General features: G+C 39.6%; 2 protein-coding genes and 2 long non-coding RNA genes across 6 annotated transcripts in view; 2 read left to right on the forward strand and 2 right to left on the reverse strand.

The window, feature by feature from the left end:
* Positions 1-123: 123 nt before the first annotated feature.
* etfb (electron transfer flavoprotein subunit beta) lies at positions 124-6,742 on the reverse strand. 2 transcript variants are annotated; one of them, XM_088621105.1, is made up of 7 exons: positions 6,589-6,742; positions 4,775-4,933; positions 3,607-3,765; positions 2,915-2,977; positions 2,226-2,384; positions 1,128-1,310; positions 124-401 (listed from the first exon to the last, which is right to left on the reverse strand). In XM_088621105.1, exons 1-6 carry the CDS (start codon positions 6,640-6,642, stop codon positions 1,140-1,142), a joined length of 765 nt encoding a protein of 254 aa, XP_088477231.1. In that variant the 5' UTR covers positions 6,643-6,742; the 3' UTR covers positions 124-401; positions 1,128-1,139. The 2 variants fall into 2 exon arrangements, with proteins under 2 accessions (XP_088477231.1, XP_088477230.1); XM_088621104.1 differs by having other exon boundaries at positions 124-406.
* Positions 6,743-7,824: 1,082 nt separating this feature from the next.
* LOC148640191 (uncharacterized) lies at positions 7,825-10,209 on the forward strand. Its single transcript, XR_015930648.1, has 2 exons — positions 7,825-8,038; positions 9,331-10,209. It is a non-coding gene; the product is annotated as an uncharacterized LOC148640191 (long non-coding RNA).
* A 321-nt stretch (positions 10,210-10,530) lies between these two features.
* Positions 10,531-13,276, reverse strand: LOC148640192 (uncharacterized). The gene is made up of 2 exons (XR_015930649.1): positions 13,201-13,276; positions 10,531-12,886 (listed from the first exon to the last, which is right to left on the reverse strand). It is a non-coding gene; the product is annotated as an uncharacterized LOC148640192 (long non-coding RNA).
* An 86-nt stretch (positions 13,277-13,362) lies between these two features.
* The window catches only part of LOC148640193 (upstream stimulatory factor 2-like), a 28,816-nt gene continuing 17,162 nt past the window's right edge, over positions 13,363-25,016 (forward strand). For both annotated transcript variants that reach the window (XM_088621099.1, XM_088621100.1), the window contains exons 1-3: positions 13,363-13,777; positions 20,701-20,747; positions 23,141-23,259. In XM_088621099.1, the coding sequence (XP_088477225.1) occupies positions 13,740-13,777; positions 20,701-20,747; positions 23,141-23,259 (204 nt within the window). In that variant the 5' untranslated portion in view covers positions 13,363-13,739. The remainder of the gene's footprint in view (positions 13,778-20,700; positions 20,748-23,140; positions 23,260-25,016) is intronic.

A 25,016-nucleotide genomic window follows, 5' to 3' on the forward strand; every position in this document is an offset into this window, starting at 1 on the left:
GTAGTCCTACATGATATGCTGGAACCTTGCTTTTTTTTTGCTCTTTAAAAAGCTTCACAGATTAAAATGTTCTACACTGACTTTGAATAAAAGCACTGAGTCAAGCATGGAATCAGGAATGCCTTTAAAAACCCAACAAACTGTTTATTTCATCATTGATAAATGTACAATCAAGGTAGAATTAGGCGCTTGTGTAGAGCTAGGAGCTCCTCTGATATAGGTGCTCTTGAGCTGCACCGTTAAAAGATATCAACAGCTGTCATCTCTCTTAGGGGCGTCGCTGGCCCGGAAGGAATTACAGGGGCTCCTGGATTCTGCCCAGCGGAACAGCAGGAAATGGTCTGACATAACGTCCTTTACTCTCCTCCTGGGTTCCCACCATAGGAGCTCCTGACTGCAGACTGCACTGAGAAACAAGAAGCACAACTCAGGTTTAAGAACAGAGCTTGACCCATTTTTTTAAAATAACAAGCCACGGTTTGGGGGTGAAGAGAAGGTGGAATGGCAAGGTCATTCATGCTAGTGGCATAGTGAATGCACAATGCTTAGGTCAGGAGCAGAATATGTAGTAAGAAAAAACGTGAAACAACCGATGATTCCCAGGCAGTCCAAACTGTACCCTGCCAGTTCTGATTGAATTGTAACTGTGTAAAAGATGTGCTTGACCTTTTGGTCTATTTCCAGTCCTATCATTTCAAACCCAGGCATCATAAAGTGTGCATTAGTAATACTAAATTCACATGCAACAAAAAAAATGGAAAGTAAATTACAGCATGAAGTAGAAAAAACACAGGGCGGTTTAGTTTTAAACTAATTTAAGCTTGTATGTTACTTTACCAGTTAGTAGAACAGGTGCAAAAAAGCAAATAAATCTACTCAAGGGACTGGCTGGTTGTTGTGCTCCTACTGACAATGACTTAATTCCACAATTGGCACCCTTTTATCATCTTTAAAAATCACATGCCATCTGGTGGCTGAAGTCAGCATTGCTCCTTGTCTTTCAGCAGAGTTGCCTGACTATAGAGTCAATTTTATAGCCACTTAACAGAAGAGTGAGGTTGAACTCATTCCATTAAAAAAATGGTAAACATGTTCTGGATCCTTTTTTTTTTTCCACGGTGTCATACCCTGTCAGGGGCCTATATCCTGCTGGCATTCCTCAGCTTGGTGACTAGATCCTCCACCGTCTCCACCTTGACTCCAGCTTGTCTCTGGGACGGCTCTTCCACGCTCAGGATCTCCAGGCGGGATGTCAGATCCACACCCAGGTCGGCCGCTTTCATGCAGTCGATCTTCTTCTTCTTAGCTTTCTGAAGGGAGAGGGGAGAAGGATGTTTTGGGGCTTGTGGATTACACATGACACCTGCTCATCAGAACCAGGTAGAAAACGGCTCCTCTACTTGGCTGTGGAATGTTTGACCAAGGATGAACAAATATATTCAAAACGTAGCTGTAATTCTCAGAGCAATACTGCCCGCCCTTGCTCGGGACCACTAAAAAATCTTAAAGGGGAACTGCTGCCCCAATTTCTCAGACCGGTTATTAAATCTTGGCAACAAAATCAATTCATTGATGTTATAGAAACATTTAAGTCGTGAACCTTGTGAAAGTCGCAATGTCGTCTCAAACTCGCATTCGATTTCCCCTGAATTGTGACACAGTGCAGCCCTTCCTGCTCACTAGTCACTGTCATGACTAATGCAATGCGAGCCAATACGTATAGGTTGCACAGCAGACATTTCACTGCAGAAATGGTCCAATGTGATCTGCACGCAGAGTTAACAAGTAAGCAGTATTTATCGGCAAAACTGTCTTGAAATCAAAAGCAGCGGATTAAATGAGATGTATTTATAAACTTGCTTGTTTACAAAAAGGACCCCGACATCCTGGCCAAAATATCCCCCTGGCCATTACCAATCATGACCTTCTAATAATCCCCGTCTATGAGTTGGTTTCATCACTCAGCATTCCTCCCCACTGAGAGCTGGTGTGTGGTATGATGTACTGGCACACTCTGGCTACTGTTGCATCATCCAGTTGGGGCTACATATTGGTGATAGTGGGGGGGATCCCCATTACCTGTAAAGCGTTTTGTGTGGAGTGTCCAGAAAAGTGCTATATAAGTGTAAGGAATTATTACTACCTTCATTATCTGTGGTATGAAACAAATGATTTATGTGCTTAGCAACGCCTGTACTCTAGGGGCACCACACATGCATACTGACCATGATATTTGGCAGGGTGGCATAACGGGGCGTGTTGAGGCGCAGGTCAGCAGTCACAACGGCGGGCATCTTGATCTTAATGGTCTCCAAGCCGCCATCGATCTCGCGGACGACCTTCAGCATGTCCCCTTCCAACACCACCTCGGAGGCAAATGTTCCCTGGAGGAGCAGCAAAAAGGTGTTTTTTTTTTCCTGAATTCAAACTGCTCATCTAAAATAGAAAGATCTAACAGTCAAGACATCTGCAGATGTAAGATGCCCGTCTGAGGACTTCATCCAAACGAAATTAAAAGATGAGTATTAGAAGAAAGCACATCGCACCCAACTGTAAAGAGCATTATGGGATTCAGTTTGGCTTGTTCTAGGTCACCACCAGACATCAGCAGAACAAAAAAGTACTTTCACCCCCCAAGGTAACAGGACTAACAAATGTGGATGATATTAAAATAAAACAGTGGGATTTTGTGCCATTCAGTGACAATTATTGACACACATTCACTTGTAAACCTCAGCTTTAAGGAATCCAATGAAAATTAATAATAAAGTAATGACTAGCCAGAGTGGTTTAATTAAGAAAAATGCCCTTATGTACTAAGGTTTTGGTACTTCGGGTCTCGGCTGAGGTCAAGGTCTGTTTTGTTCAAATCAAAACTGCTGATATATAATATCATAACCGGAGGTCAATCAACCTGAGACCAGTCCAGCAGGGCAGCGGTCATCTGTCCAGTCTGATTGCAGTCATCGTCAATTGCCTGAAGAGGACAAAATCAGTGGTCAGCCAAGACTAAGAGCTCAAGGCTTCCCAAGCACACAGCAGCAGTAAATGAAGTATCAGAAATGTTATGCTATTCTGCAATGAAAAGTATTTTTGACACCGGAGCTCCTACAAACTTTACACTACACAGTTCCACTATTGCGTGAAGTGAGCATGGCTACATGAAATCTACAAAACAAAGAACTAACATAACATTAAAGGGAAAAAAGTCTGTTGTCCACCTAAGAATGGTTTGAACCAGATGATATTTCAGACTAATCTCTTTAATAAAAACACAGCCTTATTTAAGGCTGATAAAAGACACACAAGAAGCCCATCTTGAGTTAAGTGGCTCACCAGGATTGAGCTTATCCTCTTCTCTTTAATGTTGGATTCAAAATGAATGAGTACTCCAAGGATAAGACACTAGTCCATTTCTGGGTATTCCTAGCAATAATGGAACCCATTTCACAGAAAATGGGCCCTTGCACACTGGTGTAATCCAATCCAAGGTGGGGACTTAAACCCACAATCCTCTGGTCAGTAACCTGGAGCCTTTCTCGCTGTGTGCTGAGAGATGCCACATAAGTGTACGTTGCAGTAATTATTTTGTATAACTGATCTTACCTGCTTGCCAAGTACTACTAGAGAAGCGTTTTCTTTCTTCGCTAGAGCTGCCAGAATCTTAGAGACCTGCAGAGGCCCCAGGTTGTCATAATCCTTCCCAGAAACCTCCACATGGATCCCTCTGTCAGCGCCCATTGCCAGCGCTGTGCGTATGGTTTCCTGGGGAGGACAAAGAACTTTCACAGAAGGAACCTCTGTCTTGTTCTCAGTTCCATGGCATATCCTGTGTGTACAGTCCACACCTGAGCTAGAGTGGCTCAGAAGACCATTTTACATTAACCCCCCTCCACCCTAATGGTACCTTCAGTTCTGAGTGAGCCTGGTTTAGTAGATCAACAGAGATTTATGACAAAGACATCACTTCTATTTTACCATTTATACTGCTCTGCCTGCAGGTTGGTAAACCTACACTATTTCCCCATCTTCAAGCACTCATCATGATGTTAATCACGTTTTTACCTTGACATGCAGCTCTACACGCCAGCTGATACCAGATCAATGGACAAGCAGTGAACAAACCCGCAACCCTTATATAAAATAAAGATGCTGATAACTAACCCTATCTTAAACTTTGTAAAAGTTAAACAATTCAACATGTGAAAATACAGATGCATTAACAAAGCCCAGTCCTGAGAGGCTGTTTTTGGCGGCTTCTAGTGGTGGCCCCATTGCTATTCCAGTTTGTTTGGTATGTAACCACCTAATCCTAGAAGAAAAATAATTATCACTATCATTTTATTTTGCGGATGCCTTAATCCCAGGATTTACAACGATGAAATAAGAGGAACTTCCTCCATTTTTCCTCAAATACTCTTCGCAAAGTTCTCTCAGAAAGATGCTGAATTTCAAGCCACAGCTCACAAGAGAAACCAGGACATCAGATTCAAGAACATAGCTGGGTAGCTTGTTACAAACTCCCACAGGCCTTTGTGTAAAGACATACCTCTCCTGTTATCAGTTTTAAATGTTTTTTTCTTATAAAAGAGGCTGAACACGACTCTCTCACACACAATCAAGATCTCAAAAGTCGCTCCCCTTAAAAAAAAAAAGTCTGGCAAACATCTGGTTGGTTACAACTTTGCTGGACTCACCCTGACCCCCGCATGGTCCCACAATAAGAAGACAGGACATGGATGAGGGGGTCAAAGGTCATGAAGTGGTGGCATACCTGAACCTGCTGGGGCCCACAGCTCACGGCTATGACCTCATTCACCAGCTTCTTCTCCTTCAGCCTCACCGCCTCCTCCACAGCGATTTCACAGAACGGGTTCATGGAGTGCTTCACCCCATCCGTGACAACCCCTGTCCGGTCCGGCTTCACCCGGATCTGCAAAACCAAATCGCCGGTGAAAGGTCAGAGGTCAGAGTCAAGCAAAGAGCCTGGAACACCAGTCTTCTGGGATTAAAAAAAAAGCAACATTCTTTTTTTCAGTATCACTTCTGAGTCTGAGTATGGGCTATCAAATAAATAAGGAAACAAATCTCAAGTAAACATAAGGTAAGAAACGTCTAAGATAGTAAACAGAAAAAAGAAGGAAAGTGGGAAGAAAAAGATGAAAGGGGCAAAGAGGAAAGGAGAATAAAGGTAATAACTAAAGAAATAAAATATATTATACCTATGCAAGTGGTAAATTTTACTTTGCACATTTTCTTTGCAGGCTTTGCTGATATTCGTACTTCATCAAATGCAACAGTCTTCAATTTGATCATCACGGTTTTTAATTAAAATATTATTAAAAAACAGGACAGGTTAAATTAAAAGAGTATACATTTAATATCTGCAAATTCCACACTAGAGCTAAGGAAGTAACGTTAAACAACAAGGGACAAGAGGTGGAGAAACAGGAATTAAGGAATAGTGTCACACAAAACAGGAGATGGATTTAATATGTTATTAAACATCACCAGGACGTAGGGGCTGTAATGGAATAACCAAATACAATGAGAAGGACTAGAAGCAGTAAAATCAGACGCCTAAAGATGTTGTGTTTTAAAAGCATTAAGAGACTTTAGGAGAGGTTAGAATGAGGTACCTGATGTTAGAAATCTTACAGAAAAAATTGCGGAAAAGTGTTGCATATACTGTACATGCTGACAAAGATTAATATTAAGTACTTCTAGTTCAAGACACACTTGCTTTTTTTGAGTGGATAAATACAATATTTTCTCTTAAAATGATCAATCTCAATGTTTTAGTAAATACGGGTTATTTCATTTTTATTCTTAAAATGCACACGTGTAAGTGGAGACATGAATGATAATTATCTTAAGGCGGACCTTCTCAGCAAAAGCAGCAACACAGCGCATTGTAGAATTTATTTATTAACCACGAGATGAATTTTGGATTGCTTGTTCAGAGCAATACTAGGCTAAATATAGGATGATAATTTCAGAATTGGCAATGCATTTGCTTTGCATAGTTAACGACTGTGCACTAAAATAGTCTAATTTAGACTAAGGTGTTCCTTACCTACTTCTAATCAGAAATGACAAAAAAGTAGTTAACACGGACTACTGAAGAGGCTTAAAATTGCAAACCTTCACCAGCATAACCATACAGTATATATTCTGAAGTAGTTCAGGTGGGTAGCTGAGTCAGCATTCGTAAGCTGCAAAGGAACAAGTAATAGGTTTATTGCGTGCTGAAAAGAGAGTTTCGGCTGTGAAGCCTTCTTTGGATTTAAGGGATATAGTATACTGTATATTCTATACAGTATATATTCTGTTCTGTGTCTGAGTTATTTAACTCATTGCCCTGAAAACTTCCATTAACCGTCTGCAACGTGCAATATACAGTATAGCGTTTGAAAACTGAACTCAACTGATAATCGATTTTCATGTCACATTCGTGTGAGATCTGATTACAACTTGCAAGCAATCTGACCTTGTCCCTTTAACGAAACTCCTGCAGGCTAACTGAAGACCAATCGAAAACAAAAAAAAAATCTCTCCGTAGTCGTAGAGAACTGAATATAATTGTACCTTGACTGCGTAGTCAATAACCCGCTTGACACCAACCAAAACCCGAGATGACATTTTGAACCTGACAAAAACAACTCCTGCACTCTTCTTCGGACAGGAGAAGGGAGACGGACGGATTTCACGGGGACACCGGGAAAGAAAAGGAGGGGAGTGGGGAGGGCTTAGGAACTCCCCCACGGTAAACCAATTATAAAACAGACTTTCGATTTATAGCCAATGGGAAAGCGTGACCAATAAGGAGAAAGCGCAGGTCCTTTTACTGCGGTGCAGAAACTAAAAACAGATCAGTTGAGTTCCTATGTGGCGATTGCAAGAAACTGGGGCAAAGGTTCACAGACTGTTTCAACAGTGTGCTGTGCCAGGCTGGACGGTATCTAGCGGGATATTTTCTGCATGTTCTGTTGCAGCAATTTGAGGAAATAAAAATGGTCACAAAGGTGAATTCTCTTCAGTGCACTGTGGCTAAGGATCTGTGCCTGTGGCTGGAAGGTTGCTGGTTCAAATCCCACGGCTGGCAGAGAAATCCCACTCTGTCAGGCCCTTGAGCTGTATAAATCCTGACCCTGTGCTCTGAACCCCAGCTTCTCTCCCTGTCTGTGTGTCTCATGGAGAGCAAGTTGGGGTATGTGAAAAGACAAATTCCTAATGCAAGAAATTGTATATGGCTAATTAAGTGATCTTCTTATTTTTGTAATAAGACAATAAACTGATGAGTGAAATACTTACAACTTCTTAACAAGCGTATGAAATCCAACCTACTGCATTAGACAAACTGAATTCATGGAACTTTTTTTAATCGAACAATATCTGAAAAGTGTATACATAAAACTTTCATAAACAAGTACATTTAGTAATTACATTTAAATGAAGTCATCATTAATACTGTTTGCTACCTCAGCTGTTAAACTAATCACCGAGCTAATAGTTCTTTTATTTAAAAGTACTAACCAATAGGTAACTTCATATTTTTTTCTGTAGTGAACCAAGAACAAGAGAGCATAAATGCGAATTGCTTCACACTGCGTGTTGTAGTAATGAAAACAGAATTTCTGTAAAGGTTGATGGTTGGTGGAACATAATTGTGGTTGGAACATAAATGCTGATGTTGGTTCTCTGGCTTCTTTAAAATATATTTTATAAGATTTATGTCTGCACTTATAATTTCTTGTTAGGTAGATACTATTTAAAATTGGGACTCTCAATTCCAGATCATAATGTGATGTTCAGAAACATGAAAAATATACACCATGACTTGATTATTTATAAACAAATTTTAAAAGAAACTACGTGACATCATCATTGAGGTGTGACATCACAAAGTACAGTTAGAAAGCATAGCAACAAGAAAAACACTTTCTAAAATAAATGGAAAGTTCTTGCAGTTTTTAAAATCTAGACGCACCTCTAAAAAAATAAAAAGATCCTTAAAGTTGTGCAGAAGCTGCAGAAGGTAAGAACATTCAATAACTATCATTAATGAATTATCATGCTGTAATTAAGATTAATGAAGATTATATTTTAAAAATAGTAGTTTAGTAACTACAATTCTACATATAGCAGTCCATTGAAATCCAGCACTTTATGGCTCTTCTCTTTTCTAAAGTGAGATAGCTGAATTCTTAATATAAGTAATTGATAATGGTTTCAAGAACAGTGTAGTGGTAAACTTGAAAGTTTAGGTTTTATGACCATTAATTCTTACAACTTCCATTGTAAGGATGGAATGACCTCTGGATGATGTCAGGATATACTAACATTCGAAGAATTATGATTGCTGCTCCCCACATACACCTAACCACGTTCCCTAGGAAGAATGATCATAGGAACAACTTTGTATGGCATTAGATAATATTTCAGATTCATATTCAGAAACAATATTTCAGATTCATTTGTGTTGGTCTTTTATTATCAATTAATCTGATATGTTGAGGAAGTATTGAGGTGTTCATATGTGCATTGTATAATGCACTAGTAAGGCCTCATTTAGAATATTTTCTACAAATTTGGTTACCATGGTATAAATAAGATATTGCTGTTATGGAATCTGTCCAGGGAAGAGCATCATACTAGGGATTAAACACTTGGCAGGATAAAGAAACAGAGTTTTGTTTTAGTTTTGAGAAGAGTAAAGAGGGGACCCGAGTATTCAAAATCCTTAAAAGCATCGACAGAGTCAACTCAGAGCACTCTGTGAAAGATTCTTTACACAACATGAGTAGTAACTACACAGAAGTGCATTTAAAGTGCAGGTGTGCCTCATCTATGAAATAGGAGGCACTTATTTACTTAAGGGTTGTGGTAGTATGGAACACTTTACACAGCCATGTTGTTGAAGCCGATACCCTGTTCTCTTACAAGAAACAGGCAGATGAGATCCTGAGCTCAATTAGCCACTAAGTAGTCTTCCATCCAGGTACTGACCAGGCTCACACCTGCTTAATGTCAAGATCTATTAAGATTCTTGGGTCAGTAATGTATTAGCAAACACATCAGAAATCTGGGGAAACTATCTCCTGCTGTTTGGAAAATTACTGATAATGTAAAAGGTGTGAATATGAAGAAGACTAAATCAGTTGCCCAAAATAAGCTAGGAAAATCTACTACGGAAGATGCGTCTTTCTTTGTTTTTGGCCCTCTGAGCTTTATTTACTCTTTATAGTCTTGTAAATGAATAAAATATTTACCTTCCTTTCAGTCAATTTTGTAGCCCCGAGATCATACAGTATTTTTGTAACGTTGTAGGATGAAAATATACCAGCTATGGGGGCCCTTAACGGCCTTTGAGAAGTCTCTGCTGGGAATCTGGGGAAACACGATCCCAGAGGCGTTCTTCAGGGAAAGGAATCGCAGCATTCGGCCTCCTGCGTACTTCGCCAAAGAGTTCCACCCCCAGCATCCGGCCCCGAAAAAGAACTTTGACCCGACTGTCAGAAGACCCCAGTCTGCCCGGCCCAAACATCAAGAAGTCCCTCGGAACATTCATTCTCTCAACCTGGGCTGCTTTGTGAAATGGGCCTCCGGCTACCCTGACCTCCACTGCAATGATATCTGCGCTATGCTGGGTGAAGACAAGTGCTTTTACAGCTAACCCTTCTAAAGCAGTTGGTCATAAATGTATGTTACTATACATAATGTCTCAGGGGATTTACATCATACCCAATTCAGAATAATCATTTCATTCTCTTTTTTTATTGTTTGTCAAATGAATCGGTTATGAAAATCAACTTGTGTCCATTTTGCATTTTACTGTTTACATTATGCATTTAAATAGCTTTGCTATGGTTTTCCATGTGCATTTGGTGTGCTTTTAAACCACAAGGAAACATTATAAAATTTTTGTTCACCCTGGTAACATATTGTAGGTAATGTGATGGTTAGTAGTCCTGCTTCACAGCTGTTGGGTTTTGGATTAAATTCCAGATCACACCTTATATCATACCGTATACAAGCAGTACTCAACCAAAACAATATATAACTATAACTCAATGACCAACAATTCAAAGAATTTTACCTTTTCAGGAAAATTTTTAAGCTTTGTGTGGTGGATGATGTAAAAATATCATAAATAAGAGAACTGTGGATTATCAAACGCTAATAAACATATTTTAATTCACTCCAGAATAGTAAGCACAAATGTTGATTTTTTTTGTATATTTGTAGAGATACATTATCCTGGCAGGAAAATAAAAATACAAAAAAATAACATTTTAACAGATTAAAGAGTTTGCATTTTTTAAAACATAAAGAATTCAACCGAAACTGAATTCACTCATCAACACAATCTCTAAATACTCGAAAAACGAATTTTAATGATTCTTGTTCAAGGCGGAAGTTATATTACATCTTACGGGAACTTCACGCATTATTACCATGAACTCGAGTATCTTCACTTAATAATAGGATTGGTTTACCGTACTATATGGAAATTAACAGCACAGGTGGTGACATTCTTGTGTCGTTTATTCTTAATGCACTGCTTTTGTGCAAATACAACATAATTTACAAAACTATTTGATATAGGTATTCACAGTTTTAGCCCTCGCCTTTCATAAATCATTTGCAAAGAATATAAAGACAATAATGAATCTGACCGTACCTTGTTTTATATTGAATTTTACCTTCGTTCAAAACTACATTTCCCATAGTGCACTTACAAACGAACAATTGAACGGTTATGCAACATTAGTTCTCCTCCAAAAATTTTGAATGTTTTAGTGTAGACCAGCTCACATATTTTTACTATCGCCGCATGGGGTTAAAAAAAAAACACCTGTAAACTTTCAGATACATTTTATTTAAAAAAATCTAGTCCCGGGTGTTACTAACCGAAGCACGGCGCTTCCGCAGTAAAGAAAAATAGCTTGTTTTTAGGTAAAAGATGAACCAAATACAATATTGAATACTGAATAACAGTTATTGCTCTTGGGATGGAGTGTGTAGGTTTTAACAGGCTTAATCCTCCATATATAAAGAATTTCTACCGAGTCATGTACATAACGGTGTGAGCAGAGGATCTGTTTTTAACTCGTCCTTCCTGCTTCTTCTCCTTTCTCCTCTTCCGGCGAGACTCTCGACTGTCAGGTGGCTCTTGCGAAAACCCGGATTGGATCCTGCTGTCAGCTGAGTGACAACGTGATCGCTTGATGAAAGTCTTTTTTTTTTTAACAGAATCAATGCAATACAGTGGGAAAACGACCAAAAGAAAGCCAATTCTAAAACAGAAGGTTCATCACAGTTATTGTTTTCTGTGTAGTGCCCGCCAGGTTATTAAACGTTACAAATGCATCAACAATTTTAGCAAAGAGATGAAGTATTTGATCACCCACATATGATGAGACTTGGGGAGAAAATGAAAACACCTCGCTTCTGAATTATCGTGCGATTCAGATTTTATGCCAGCTCGGGCCCTCACACCTGAAGAGGGCTCCACGGCCGAAACTTTGTGTTTTCTTTCTTCATTTTTCAGCATGGAATAAACCTGTTACTTGTTCCTTTGCAGCCCACGCATGCTGACGCAGCTACCCACCTGAACTAACTTTTAGCTGACCAGATAGATTACTAAAAGCTTCAGCAACCACAAACTATAAAGTTTAGCAACTAAATGTGGCTTCTTCTGCACTGTAACTTCTCTGAGGTTCAATGAATGACACTCTTGTTTTAATGATAGCATTTTCATGTTCGATCACACCAGTTCTGCAGTGTGAAGCAATGCTGTCTGTATCGTACAGGACAAATCCATGCTATTTCCTAAAGGGTTGCAGGCAGGGTTATATATTCTGTCAGTCTTGGATATGAACCCAGTTCACAGAGAGACAAATGAAAAATATTGGATGTGCCTCCAAATCGCATTACAGCTCAACTGGAATATAAGGGTTTGATTCCTGTTACCATGATACAAAAAGAGAACCCTGAGCCAGTGAGAAACAAGCACACAGAAAACAAGAACTATATCAGGACAGAGAAGTAGATCATACAGGCATGTCTTTAAAAAAAAAATAAAGTCACAGAGCAATAGGAGTCCTTTAGTAATTTGTTTTTTAAATTTGGTGCTGTTCAATGTGCAGCTGAAATATAGCTGCATTACAAATAAAATGTTCAGCAGATAAACATTGAAAACACCAGTCCAGAAAAACACACTCTAGTGCGTGGCATGCACAGCACTTAGATTTTGACAGTCAAAGTCAGATCTGCCCATTACCTCAAACCTAAGACATTAGCCAGGTATAAAGTGCTTTCATGGGAAAAGTGCAGAACTAAATAGAGGACACAGATTAGGGGGCATTTAGAGAGAAAATAACTGTCAGGTGCCTACCTAGACATTATGTCACTGAGGATAACAGGGCATTTAAGAGAACTCTCAATTCCTCAGTCAGCTTCCTACAAATGAATTGTCTCCACTCCGCACGTAAACTTTTAACTAATCAGACCTCCCAACATCTTGCCCAGAAGGCACCATTTGACGCTTCACCGCAAAGCGATTTTTATCAGTCCGACTTACCTTATAAACGGAGGTTTAGCTATGTTAAAACAGAACAAACCGTCCTGAGTCTGAAATGGACTTCACACCCATTCACGATCAGCTCATGACACCGTTGAGAAAGTGCTTGACGCGAAATAAAAGTATCTATTTAATCACTAAACCCTCAGCACCCCGTGTCTAATTAAGACATCTAAAGGCATTTCCAGTTAAACTGAAAACAAGAACAAATACACAACATCTATGATACTTACACGACCGCACTGGCCGCTATTGCCCAACTCCGCTTTTGATACAGCAAAGACAGTGCCAACTAAAAACCTGTGATAACAGACATCGACAATGCAATTACAGACCACCCCACAGTAACGCAGTGCCCGGGATACATACAGGTTCAGAAGTATCTGCAGATTTGCAGTTCCACCCCGCTTCCGTCTAAAGTCAGGGCATTAAAACTGAATCAGGTAGCGATCCTCTCATCAGAGACACCCGGCATCGCGCTGCACCGAGTCTCCACAACACGGGCGATTTCTTTTTTTTTTTTAAGATGCGGCGGGGGGAAACCCCCCCCCCAAAAAAAATAAAATAAAGAAGAAGCCAAAATAAAAAAAAGAGCACAGACATAAACTGCGCACCTTTTCGGTGGCGGCGCTTGCAATACGCCGTTCCAGTCCATATTTTGTCAGCGGCGACGTCGTGCCTACAGCAGCGGATTGATACGCAAAACAAGGCGCCCGGGCTTACCGAGGAGGAGCGGAGCCGAGAGGGAGGAGGAGGAGGGGGGGGACGCGGAGAGACAGAGAAAAAAGGGCCGGCGGGGATCGGAGAGGGAGAAGACAGAGACCAGAGTCAGGAAAAAAAAAAGCAGCGGCTCTGCAACTCGCACTAAGCGGGCAGCCTGTGGTAGTAGCCAGCCAGCGCAGCGCACAGCCCACTCGGGCGCCAGCAACGGGAGGGAGGGACGGAAAGAGAGACGCAGAGAGAGAGAGAGAGAGAAAGGGAGGGAGGGAGAGAGAGAGAGACACAGCGCTCTCCATTTTTCTCCAAGCCTGATCTCTCCTCACGTGTCCTGGAAAGGGGATCTCACATGACCCGTGTGTTTGTCCCCGTGATCAAAACTTCCATCTCCATCTCTCTGAAATTCACATTTTAAATACAAACCCCAGGTCCCCACATGGACATGCTAGAACAGACGCTGGATACCGCGGCCAGGTAAGGACGCTTCTCCCAGCTAAAGCGCCTTAATGGCTTCCGCCAGCCTCCATTTTCGAGCCGCGAGCCCTGTGCCTTTTTCCTCTTCTTTTGGTGGTTAAAAAAAAATAATCAAACTGTGCAGCAATTTTTCTTACGTTTTAGTTCCATCTAAGATCTTATTCTATGTGGGTAAAAAAAGAGAGAGAGAAATGTGTCAAGAGAATAGGTTTTGTTTGTTTGAAATGTTTGGGTTTTTTTTTTTTAGTTTTGGGGGGGTTTGCTGTGGCCTACGTTACGAAGTGTTTAGTACTCGGGCTTTTTTTTAGAAACCCCAAAAAATAACGGCGCTACCGGGCTGTTCAAAAAATGGACTTAACTTGCAAAGCAGCGAAAAGGAGTTGCCGTTTCTTTTTTTTTTTTTCGGACTCTCTCTATATTAAAAAAAAAATTAAATCGCGCAGGACATTTGAATTTTTGGCACCGCTGTAAAGAAGGGTTCTGCTTTTTAACCCCGATTAAAAAGCGCGGAGACGTTGCCTAGATCTGGCAACTTTCGCTTCAAAGGAGCTGACAGAGTTTTTAAAAATATCGGTGTGCATTATTTTCCAAATGAGCATTTCTCTCTTGCAATACGCATTGATGTTCTCAAAGTGTGTATTTAGGACTAAGGCGCCCTTGACAGCACGGGTACTGGCCATACCTAATCCGTTCAGTGCCTCTTTGGGCAGAATATTTTTAATTATATTTCAGATGTAATTATATTCAAGTGCAGTTATTTCCTGATACTCATTTTTAATCACGTATAAACTGTTGTGGCGGTATTGGAGGACATCCGTTAAGCTTTTCGCGTACCGGCTCCATAACGCGATGTGCAGGTTAGCTGGTTTCGTGTTGAAAGCGCCTTTTTTTTTCTTGCGTTTGCAAACACGAATTCGGCCTTGTCTCTCTCTCCCTCTCTCTCTCCTCTGGCGTGTGGCATGGTTTTGTTCTGACATCCTATCAATAATTGACCAGCGAGGGATATAGCGGGACCCAACTAAGTCCTGGGCAGATTTTAAATCGTGAAAGCGATTGAATATCAGTTCACAGAGAGTATGACAAGGTTGTCTTTGTCGAAGACGTTGGGGGGGCTTTTGAATAAAAAGTTTGGATCTTCTACGTTTTTAGTGCGTTTTCTTATTTCCACCCTTTTTTGCGGTAGATCACTTAAAAATATATATTTCTATATATATATCTTTGATTTAGTTTTATACATCAGTTGAGTTCATATGATGCATGTGTACCTTAAAGGTAATATATCATTGTGCTTTGCTTTCTTTTTTTTTTACTGTAAAATAAGCTTTTCAAGGATGGCTTTCAGGATTACCATCCTTTTCAATATTGCAAAATATAACAGATATGCCCTGGGTTAATAAGGGCCTTACCTTCTTCAAATAACGAACGCAAAAAAATAAATAAACGCAAATTGGGCATTTTAAGCTTTTTTATTTTAAAATGCACTTGAATGTTTTAAAGTCGGTATCTGGAAAAGAAGGCAAAAGTTAAATGCATTGGGTGACTTATAAAATCCTCGATTGTTTTATTCAATCCGGAATAGTAGCAACATATCAGGAGGGCAGTGTTCCTGGTTCTACTGTATGTCGTGGACAAGAGGAACAGTATCTCTAGGCAGTTATTTGTGGCGCTCTGTATAAAGGTGACTGGGGTACAGGGTAGAAATTCCCAAAAACGGTTTTGGGAGTGGGGCTGGCATGGTGGTGCAGTGGTTAGGTCAGGGGCCGTGAGTGGAATTCTGGACTTGGGGTGCTGTCTGTGTGGAGTTTGTATGCTCTCCCCATAACTCTCCGGTTTTCTCCCACAGTCCAAAGACATACTGGTAGTTGATTTGGCGTCTGGGAAAAGTGACTCGGGTGTGAGTGTGTGCCCTGCACTGGACCAGTATCTTAAAGTGCCTACCCTGGGAATATTAAAGCATTTTGACTTGGAACTGTCCGGGCTGTACCCTGCCTTGAGCCCGTTGCTTGCTGGGATAGACTCCATTTCCCCCCGATGGCCCTGAGTTGCGTGAAGTCATAAGGAAACCGATTGGATGGTTTCGGAAGGATTCAGTGAAGGGTAACCCTCTTCTGCCTGTCCATGTTTTTGATTTGTTCTCTGTGTGGAGTGGTTCAGATTTTGTTTTTAGAAAACCTTTAGCCTCTTTGTATATCGTGGATATGGGCTTAACTGAGCTAACATGGATAGGTGTCTCTCTGGAAGGGTTTGATGTGTGGGGCAGTTTGTTTTTCTTTTTGCCCAGTGTCTCTGTTCTGGTTGGGCTTGATATAAGCACAGCTGAGACAGCCTTTGCATTACAGCTGTTTAAATCTTACAGTCAGCTTGGCTCTGGTGCTTTCTTTCCCAGATTCTGTGCAACATTTCACGTACAAACTTGACACTGCACTACATAAGATAAAGGAAAACATCAGAGTGTATTAACAGAATTATTTTCCCAGTCCTTCTTAGGGTTCCAGATCAATAGCCAATCTGTCCTAATGTAGGTGACCCTTTGTCCCTGTTCATCAATCTGCCTTTGCATAAATATATAGGTGTAACATGAAATACTGAAACCCTATGGCCAAAACAGTTTGAAATGCGTTAATTATTACGTACCCAAGAAATAAAGCAAACAAAATGCAATGCATTAATAGTACTGAAAGTCAGATAGCATTTATTATGGGGAAAATCCACACTACACTTTTTCTGTAGTGGATTTATTAGGTATGTTCTAGTGCTAAATTTCTTTACTGTTTGTTACTGAACAGCAAAAATATCTTGGAAGCATCGCCTGAAGTTCTCCTTGTTTCAACATATCAAAATTAGCACCTTCCCAACAATCGCTCAGTTTCCCAGTTTTCAGATGGTATGCTTGTGGCCTTGCTAAGGAATAATGAAAGCAGACTGTTAATTTTCTGCATGTGTAATAATCGAATACATTTTTTTCCAGTTGCTCGTACAAAGAGCTTGGGCATTTATCACAAGAATCTTTCTCAAGGATTACATCAAAAAGCTCATTTGAACTATTAAAACAACCTTAATTAGCATCACAACTATTTGTATAACTGTAAATGAGACCAGGCACATATAACTCCTTTAGCTGATTGCACAGACAAGATGTTTTCCCTTGTGTTCATTGTGATATATGATTCTGACTGTCTGAATGTTTATTTTCACAAACAAAGCTTTGTATCACAGAGGAGCGTGCCACTGTCTGCAGTATTTTGTGCATGGTCTTAAGGGCTTCTTAAGTCCAAGATGTGAAGTTTAGATGTTGTGCCCGAGGTGTTTTCAGAGTAAGATGTAATATTTGATTCTCTTGTGCATAGCTAAAACTTCACAGCACTGAAATACCCTTTAACTTCCGTGCTCTGTGTTTGGATTATGCGTTGGATTATGTTTCTACCACGCTTAGAAAAATGCTATTTGTAACCCAAACAGGACTGGATTTTAATAGCTAGAAATGGATGTTTGTGTATCCTACATGGTGATGGGTGAATATTACATTTTGCCACGCTTTTGAATAGTAACCAGTCAGTGGATGTTTCTGATAACAGCCAGTAGGGATTTTCCTGTGGTGATCATTACAATTTGTCATCTAGACAGCAGCAAGTATTGCTTTCGGAGATGTAAAGCATTTGGCTGAGATGAGTGTTCCTGTAGGGAAGAGGTCAGAGGTCAGAAAGTGGTCCCAGGCAGTGCTGTCTCTGCAAGTGTGCAGAAAAGGTGTATGTAGTAATTTATTTATGCAGGAGTTGGTGATAAATTCTTTGTTGCATGTGGGAAAATGGGAATTCGGCCTTGAAGCCAAGTAATGCATTTCTTATTTGTAAGGAAGTTAAAAACTCACTTTTACCTTTCTAGATAAAAATAAAATACTTCTTTCCGGATTGTCGAATGTCCACAATCTTGTTGGAAACTATAAGGAGATGTAAAATACAGTGAGACTTGGTGAGTTCTTACAGTATGAGGAGGTACATGTTGTCTGTATCTGACTGCAGCAAATTAAATCTGTTTTATGTAATGTATGCATTTCAGACAATGGGTCCAGTTTCATCTATTGATTTCCAAGTGTTCCAGATTGCCCAGAAATCTCTGATACAGTGTATGCTTGAGCATACAAATTCTTCTTTTATTTTTTATCTGTTGTTTCTTGACTTTCATACAATGCTAAAGTGTGCATAATGTAGGCCTAGCTCAAATATTCAAAATCAAAAAAAGGACAGGAGATGGAAATTGAGGAAAGAAAGATGTCACTGAGGATTATATTGTTTGAAAACAGATCAGTGTCGGTCTACACTTAGATTTTTTTGTGGGAGTTGAAGTGCATTAGATAAAACTGCCTGAGGCTCTTTAGTGTTCTTTTCAAGATGCTTATTTTAGCTGTAGGATCAGTCTCATGCACAATAAGTTGCTTGCTTTGCCAGGTCTTATCATCAGACAGCTTTCATTGTAATGGCACAGCAGTTACCTTGTCACTGGACTTGTCTTTGAGGGCGCCTCACTCCTCCAGTTGATGTTAACTTGCCTGTATGGGTTCTGTGGGCCTCATTGTGTCATTCTAAAATGAATGCCTTTTGGTATATTTTGGATAAGTTCGTGCACGAAGCAGGTATGTGGAACAATTGCTATCTTCAGAAAATAAGGCCACTACTTACTTGAGCTGTTCTGAAAAATGTGTGGGTGTAGTTTGTCCAGTTTCATGGTGAATATGCATCATAAACATGTCTGTTAATAGTAGGGTAGTATTTTTTCAATCAATTTCTGGCTAGTATCCTACTTGCCTGAATACAGTCTTGAGATCTACTTTTTTAAATCTTGGCAGAAATGCAGGTTTTTAAAATACCTATCCTCTTAGATTACCTGAAAGTACCTGCAGTAACCATATACCTTGTGTTATTTTGGCAAAAATGCTTGTTGCATCATTTTGTGTTTCATGCTGGACAGGCATCTTCTTTTATAATAAATTATCTCTTGGTGATCTTTAGCTTGTTCTTCTCTCTGTTGTTTTTCTGTGCAGTGGAGCAAATACAGTTGGACCCGGGCTTATTCAGTATTTTTATCAAGAAATTGAAAGTCAAGTAGATGGTTCGGAGAAAGGTATCATTCGGTACCTGGCTTAGGAAATGCCATTGCTGCTTGAACTATAAAGAGATTCGAAATGCATTGAGACCTCAATATGCAGTCCTTTCTTAGGACATAAGGAACAAGTAATAGGTTTATTCCATGATGAAAAGAGAAGAGAGAAAACACGTTTTGGCTGCGAAGCCTTCTTCAGGTGTGAGGAAGACAGGGCAGACAGCTGAGATTAAATAGCACAGAAGAACACAAGCTGGGAGAGGAGAGGGGGCAGAGAGGCCACTCGGGAAGAGACGGAATGCTTTCTTAGGACATGTCCGCCTTCTTTTGCAGCCTTACCTATAACAGTGGCAGGCTTTTTAGTCTTGGTCAATCCCAACCCTTAGCCTGATCTCAGAAGCTGTGCAGAGCTAGTATTGGGATGGGAGACCTCTAAGCAAAGCCAGGTTGCTGCTGCTGTAATTGGTGCTGATGAACCAGTAGGTGGCACTATTCTGGGCACACATTTGACCATGCATTGAGATTACTGGGGCATCATTGGTGAGTCGTATTACATAGGTAGGTGCTTTTACTTCAGAGTTGAATGACTTGGTAAGACAGTATAATAAGCAGAACCACAGAGGATGTGCACACAGCTGTTAAAGTAAGTGCTGCAGCCTTCGTATGGATCAGTATTTGATTTATGTTTTATGTTGTTTTTTTTATTTATGTTTTATGTTCCAGTGGATTTTAAAACTCACAGCTTGGGTTGTGAGGATATGTATCTATATCTTCTGTTTTGGCTACTGCTCTTCAAAATTGCATGGGAGTGTAAGTTATTGTATCTTCCACCAGGATGGCTTTAGGGATTCTTACGTATAATAATTTTGTTTTTGTGCATTGTACAGGCATTAGATCATAAAACAAATTGCGTGCCAATCAGTCCCAATTATATCACTGGCACTAATCTCCCCTAGGACTCCAGATTTTGTTGTTGTCGATACTGGATGTCACGCTTGGAAAAACAACTGCACTAGCAAGCTTAATATTCCATATACAGTGTCTGTGTTAGTGTAAGGAATGCTTGTATTGAGATATTGTTTATCTCATACTTTTTTCATATCTCAAGTGATCAATGTTTGTATTCAGTTAAATGTACATTTCCACTAATTGTCGGAGTCACAGTGATCAAATTCAGAGAACGGATTGTCTCCTCTTCCCTTAAGCTGTGTTCTTGCCTGGGTTTACCAGAGGCTTTTTTGCATTTCTTGTTTGTATAAAAAGAAACTGTTTTGCCAGTTTATTCCATCACTTCATCCTTCCAGTCAACGGTAGTTCTAATAGTAGTAGAATGCTATTTGTGTTGGCAAAATAAATCCCAAGTGCACAAAAAGGAAGAGAAAAGGCTGTTTTTCCACAGTGAATTTATCCTGCAGCCAAAGCAAACATTTATAAGTGCAGCAAAATCTTGTAATTATCTGGAAAATCATGATCGTTAAAATGCCAATTTACCTGCTATGCGAAAGAACGGACATTATAAATGTAATTATATTTCACACCTGAAGAAGGCTCCACGGCCGAAACGTGTTCTCTTTCTTCTTTTTTTCAGCATGGAATAAACCTATTACTTGTTCCTTTGCAGCCTACGCATGCTGACGCAGCTACCCACCTGAACTATAAATGTAATTATGCTGTATGTTTCACTGTGCAGGCACTAAGTGCTGGAACGTTTGTAGGTATTGGGTATGTTCCCTGCATAAACTTGCTTTGTATCTCTTTAGTATGCTGAGCTAGTTTTGTAAAAAAGGTAAAAACCGTCAAATAATAGAATGTTTTCTTTTTTCCAGTCACGAGAAAGGACAAGAAACAGAGGAAGTTGTTCAGCTGCAGGAAGGTAAGTGGGTTATGGTCTTGATATTGAAGTTTAAGGTTTAGTGATGCTGTTTCATTACCTGGCCAGGTTTTGAACTGTTGTGCCACTGTCACGCATAGCAGATGTATAATATATGTATAAACATATTGAGGTTAAAGTCCAAGTGCATGGTTCAGCAGGTTTGTACTATGCTCAGCATCAAAGGAAACTGCATCAAAGTAACAAAGGTTATTGACATGAAGGTGTTGATTGTTTTGTAGCCCATGCACTGAAATTGTGTTGAACAGACATGACATAAGTACATTTTTTGTGCTAATTTGCAGTTATCAGGGTTGATAAACGGGGTTTACAAAAAGTAATAGTGTTTAGAAGTATAGAAGTAATAGTGTTTACTTCTGCAATGCATGCTTAGCACCTGATTGCAGACGGTTCTTTCATGATACTTGGTCCAATTTCTCTTATGGAGCCTGGAAAAGTGTGTGCTTGTTCATTGGTCTCTAAGCCCTAGATGCCACGTGATCCCAGCTCATTCTACGAATGTTCAGTGGTGTTCAAATGTGCTGAGTCCACAGCACATTCTCTGTCTTACATATACATGAGGATGATAGAATGTGTCTTGCGGGGAGATTTCATTTTTTCTGACGGCATCCTGCGGTGCACGAAAAGGGAAAAAAGGGAAAAAAGTTCATTTGGGAAAGAGCAAAATAGCAGCAGTCGATGGAAATAACTCACAATTGGCACCAGCACATTTCGAAGTCCTAAGTTGCAAATAAAATTTTTGTACACCCTCTGGCTGAAACGTTCTGTTCCTCCAGTCTATATTTTCCTTTGGATATCCTGATTGTTTTTTATTCCTGTTCATTCTGTGTGGGACTTCAAGGACTCTCTCCCCTCAACATCAAAGAGGATCGTCCAGGACAGAGTCGTCAGGGTGGTAGGGAACTGAGTGCACTCAGGGGGACTTTACTTTCATTTGGGTTGAAAACATTGAATTCATAATTGGTTGCCTCATTTTATTTTTTCATTTCTTTATCGAGATCTTGACCCTAAATTTGAATTGTACTCTGTTTTTATTGTATTCTTTTTTTGGCTGAAATGTCTGTTGAAGTTGCTTGTATCTCTGTGTATATGTATAGAACTTTGATTGTAAACTATTGAAACATCTCAATGTGATTTAATGCCCTTTGAATTCACCTGTGGACTTTAATTTGGGTTGAACACACTGAATTCATAATTGGTTACATCATTATTATTTTTTTTGTTGCTCATTTCCTTATCGAGATTTTGACCCCATATTTGAGTTGTATTCTGTTTTTATTTTATTCTTTTTATTATTGAAATGTGTCTGTTGGAGTTGCTTGTATCTATGTGTATATATATAGAACTTTGATTGTAAACTATTGAAACATCTTAATGTGATTTAATGCCCTTTGAATTCACCTGTGGAACCAGAGAACAAAAGTTGACAGAGTTTCTTTTCCTAAAATATAATATATAATGCTTTTTGTAAAACTGGATATTTCCCTGATCAGGGCAGGCTATCTGGACCAGCTTCGAAAAATGAAGAGTGCAGAGCAAGATGTGACATTTTTAAATAAAACAGTTGCATGATTTTGATGACATAAGAGCCAGACATCATGGTGCCTATCCTTTAAAAGCAACTTGACCAGTTGTGTACAAAAAAGCCTTATATACTCGATATCATGTGGTAAACATTTCAAATAAGTAGCGTTTTGTAAGTGTTCTTTTTGTCATTTGCATCCTGATGGGAGTTTTAGTCTTAGATGTTTTCATTCTCAAGTTGTGATCTATGTTGCTCTTTAAGTTAAGGCTGCTCTCTAAGTTCAAAGATTCCAGCTGCAGGTACTTCTGTTCCACTAAGCTCTGGAAAGTAGTGTTTCTCCACTGGCTTTGAAAGACATTAGTAAGGCAGCCTCCTCTGTGTAGTGAACCTACTGTGCAAGCCAAACTTTTACGTTATGAAAGGGGTATTTGGTAGTTACATAGACAGTTGTAGCAGCATGTGTAATGCATAATGCTATATTTTAGCTCTCTCTCTCACTAGAGGTCGCAGTCCCTCAGGATGTGTAGTTTTTTTTAATTACCATCAATTCAAGACCTGGGAAATGCTCTTAAATTGATTCAGTTAAGATGTAATTCGTGGAACTGGGCAGCTGAGGACTGTCCGGGACAGAAAATGTGGAGATGTCTTTCTCGGAACAGAAATGAAATGTAGCATTGTACGTCACCACGTATTAGCTATAGTATATGTCACAGATGTTGAAGCACCAGTGCCTAATGTTTCTTTTCATGAGTTTCAAAATGTCAGCTAGCGCAAGAATGGATATCTTGGCTGGGTTTTAGCCCTTGAGGAAAAGTTGAGTATTTTACCCATGTTACGCCTCTTTTCTCAGGGGACGGCACTGGAGGGGAGGAGCAGGCAGCAGTGGCCATAGCCAGTGTCCAGCAGGCTACAGCGTTCGCAGACCACAACATCCAGTACCAGTTCCGAACAGAGAACAGCGGAGGACAGGTAACCATCTCTTCTGGTGGATGCTGTCTACCACTGTAATGAAGAGTAAATCCTTGAATGTCATGCAGGCATTCAGGAAACTTTAAATACCTTTACTAATATAGCATATCACAGGATTTTATGAATTTTTATGTTTAATTGTATCACATTTTGAAACATGAAATGTAGTGATTAATTTGTATGCTTTAAAATTTCTGTATGTACAAAATTATTTTTAGTACAGACTCCCTCAATGGCTATAATGCTGCCCCTTATGCCTTAAGAATGCATCTTGCCATCGAATACAAATGCGGTAACATTTAGTTTCAGAACAACACAGTGGGGTTGCATATGCATATATGATTACAGAAAAACAAAAAAGCATGACAAGGGTGTCACAAACTGCATCCCGGCTGTTCTTATAAAAATCATCAGAGATTGTTAATAAAAACTCCACTTCCAATTCAAAGCACATTGAATTAGAGCAAGCCTCGTTTTTGTGAAGTAGTTTTCGTTAAATATCATCAAATACAATCTACTTACAACTTCCATCCTCTCATCTTACGTGGTCAGCGCTGGAAAATGAGAAAATATTTTTGTTCTGAAAAATTTGACAAGAACGCCCACAAGAGCTAGTTAGTGAGCCTATATAGTAATCTTAATTGTTTTATTTACTGTTTTTATACTTTATTCAAAATCTTGAATTACCTTAAGATGTTAGCAAGGTTTTTTATGAGTGTTTTTTACTTATTTACTTTTCGCGAATTTTGCATTACTCAAAATCCCTAGCACCTGTATAAGCTGCGAGTTGACTGTAACATTTGTGTGTATTAGTTCTGAAGAGCTGTCCCTGTCCCCAACCCAGATCTGAATGATGTGTAACCAAACATGTGGTACAAATAATTCAATTTCCTTTCCTTTTGGGTTTTTCCCAAATGTCATTGTTCCATGGTGCAGGTTTCATGAGATAGTTTTTTAAATAGACCATCTAAACCTTATTCACCCTCTATAATGTGAGAACTAGCAAAAGGTACTTGAACTGCCTTCATTTGTCAATCGTCCTATCACAAACCTATCTGTCTTAACATTTTATTTATCATGTTCTTATGTGGTTTAGTTTGTATAGCATACTTCAAGAACAAGATTCAGCTTTAAAAAAATAGTGTATCATTCAGCTCTTTTTTGAAGACATTAAGCCAGAGCACAGGATGTTCTTCAGTATAGGCCAGTGTCTTTTCCTAGAAGTTGTCTTCTTGGTATGCCTGCTCTGAAAGTCTTTTATAATGTTTGTTGAAGTTAGTGGAGCTGTTTTGTTTTTTAGTTGGTGTGGGGGAGGAACTTGAGTGCAACAGCTCATCCACATGTTTCTAGTAAACACATCTGGCTCTGGGTCATGTGATAAAGTCCTGGTTTGTGATTGGCTGCAATGGGGTGTCACATGCTAGTCAGGAGAGAGTCACATGGATGTCTTTTTTTAGGAACTGTGGGATGGGGATTATTGCCAAGTTAAGCAATTGCAGTTTTGAACTAATTGTTAAGGAAAAGTTCTTTTTGGTCATATTCTTTCAAGCCCTATCAAGTCCTTCGGGCATATGGCTTGGACTGGTTTAGTATCATTTTAGTCATCTGCACAGAAGGTAATTAGATTCTTCTGTTAAAATCAGGTGTTTCTTTTTAGTAGGACTGCATCATGTTGAGTATATGGTTGTAATTATTTAATAATACAGTTCTGATTCTGGTGTTTACCTCAGAATAGTACTGTACCTTTTCCTGTCAAA

The sequence above is a fragment of the Lepisosteus platostomus genome, chromosome 26, assembly GCF_059453375.1.
Source record: "Lepisosteus platostomus isolate fLepPlt1 chromosome 26, fLepPlt1.hap1, whole genome shotgun sequence".
In the NCBI taxonomy this organism is placed as follows: domain Eukaryota; kingdom Metazoa; phylum Chordata; class Actinopteri; order Semionotiformes; family Lepisosteidae; genus Lepisosteus; species Lepisosteus platostomus.

Bases quoted from the DNA above. Each gene is read 5' to 3' on its own strand.
- etfb (XM_088621105.1), bottom strand. From the start codon at position 6,642: ATGTCATCTCGGGTTTTGGTTGGTGTCAAGCGGGTTATTGACTACGCA. The intron at 4,934-6,588 runs GTACAATTATAT...TTGGTTTTGCAG, and splicing joins TTATTGACTACGCAGTCAAG to ATCCGGGTGAAGCCGGACCG. The intron at 2,385-2,914 runs GTTGATTGACCT...CTGCTCCTCCAG, and splicing joins CCCTGCTGGACTGGTCTCAG to GGAACATTTGCCTCCGAGGT.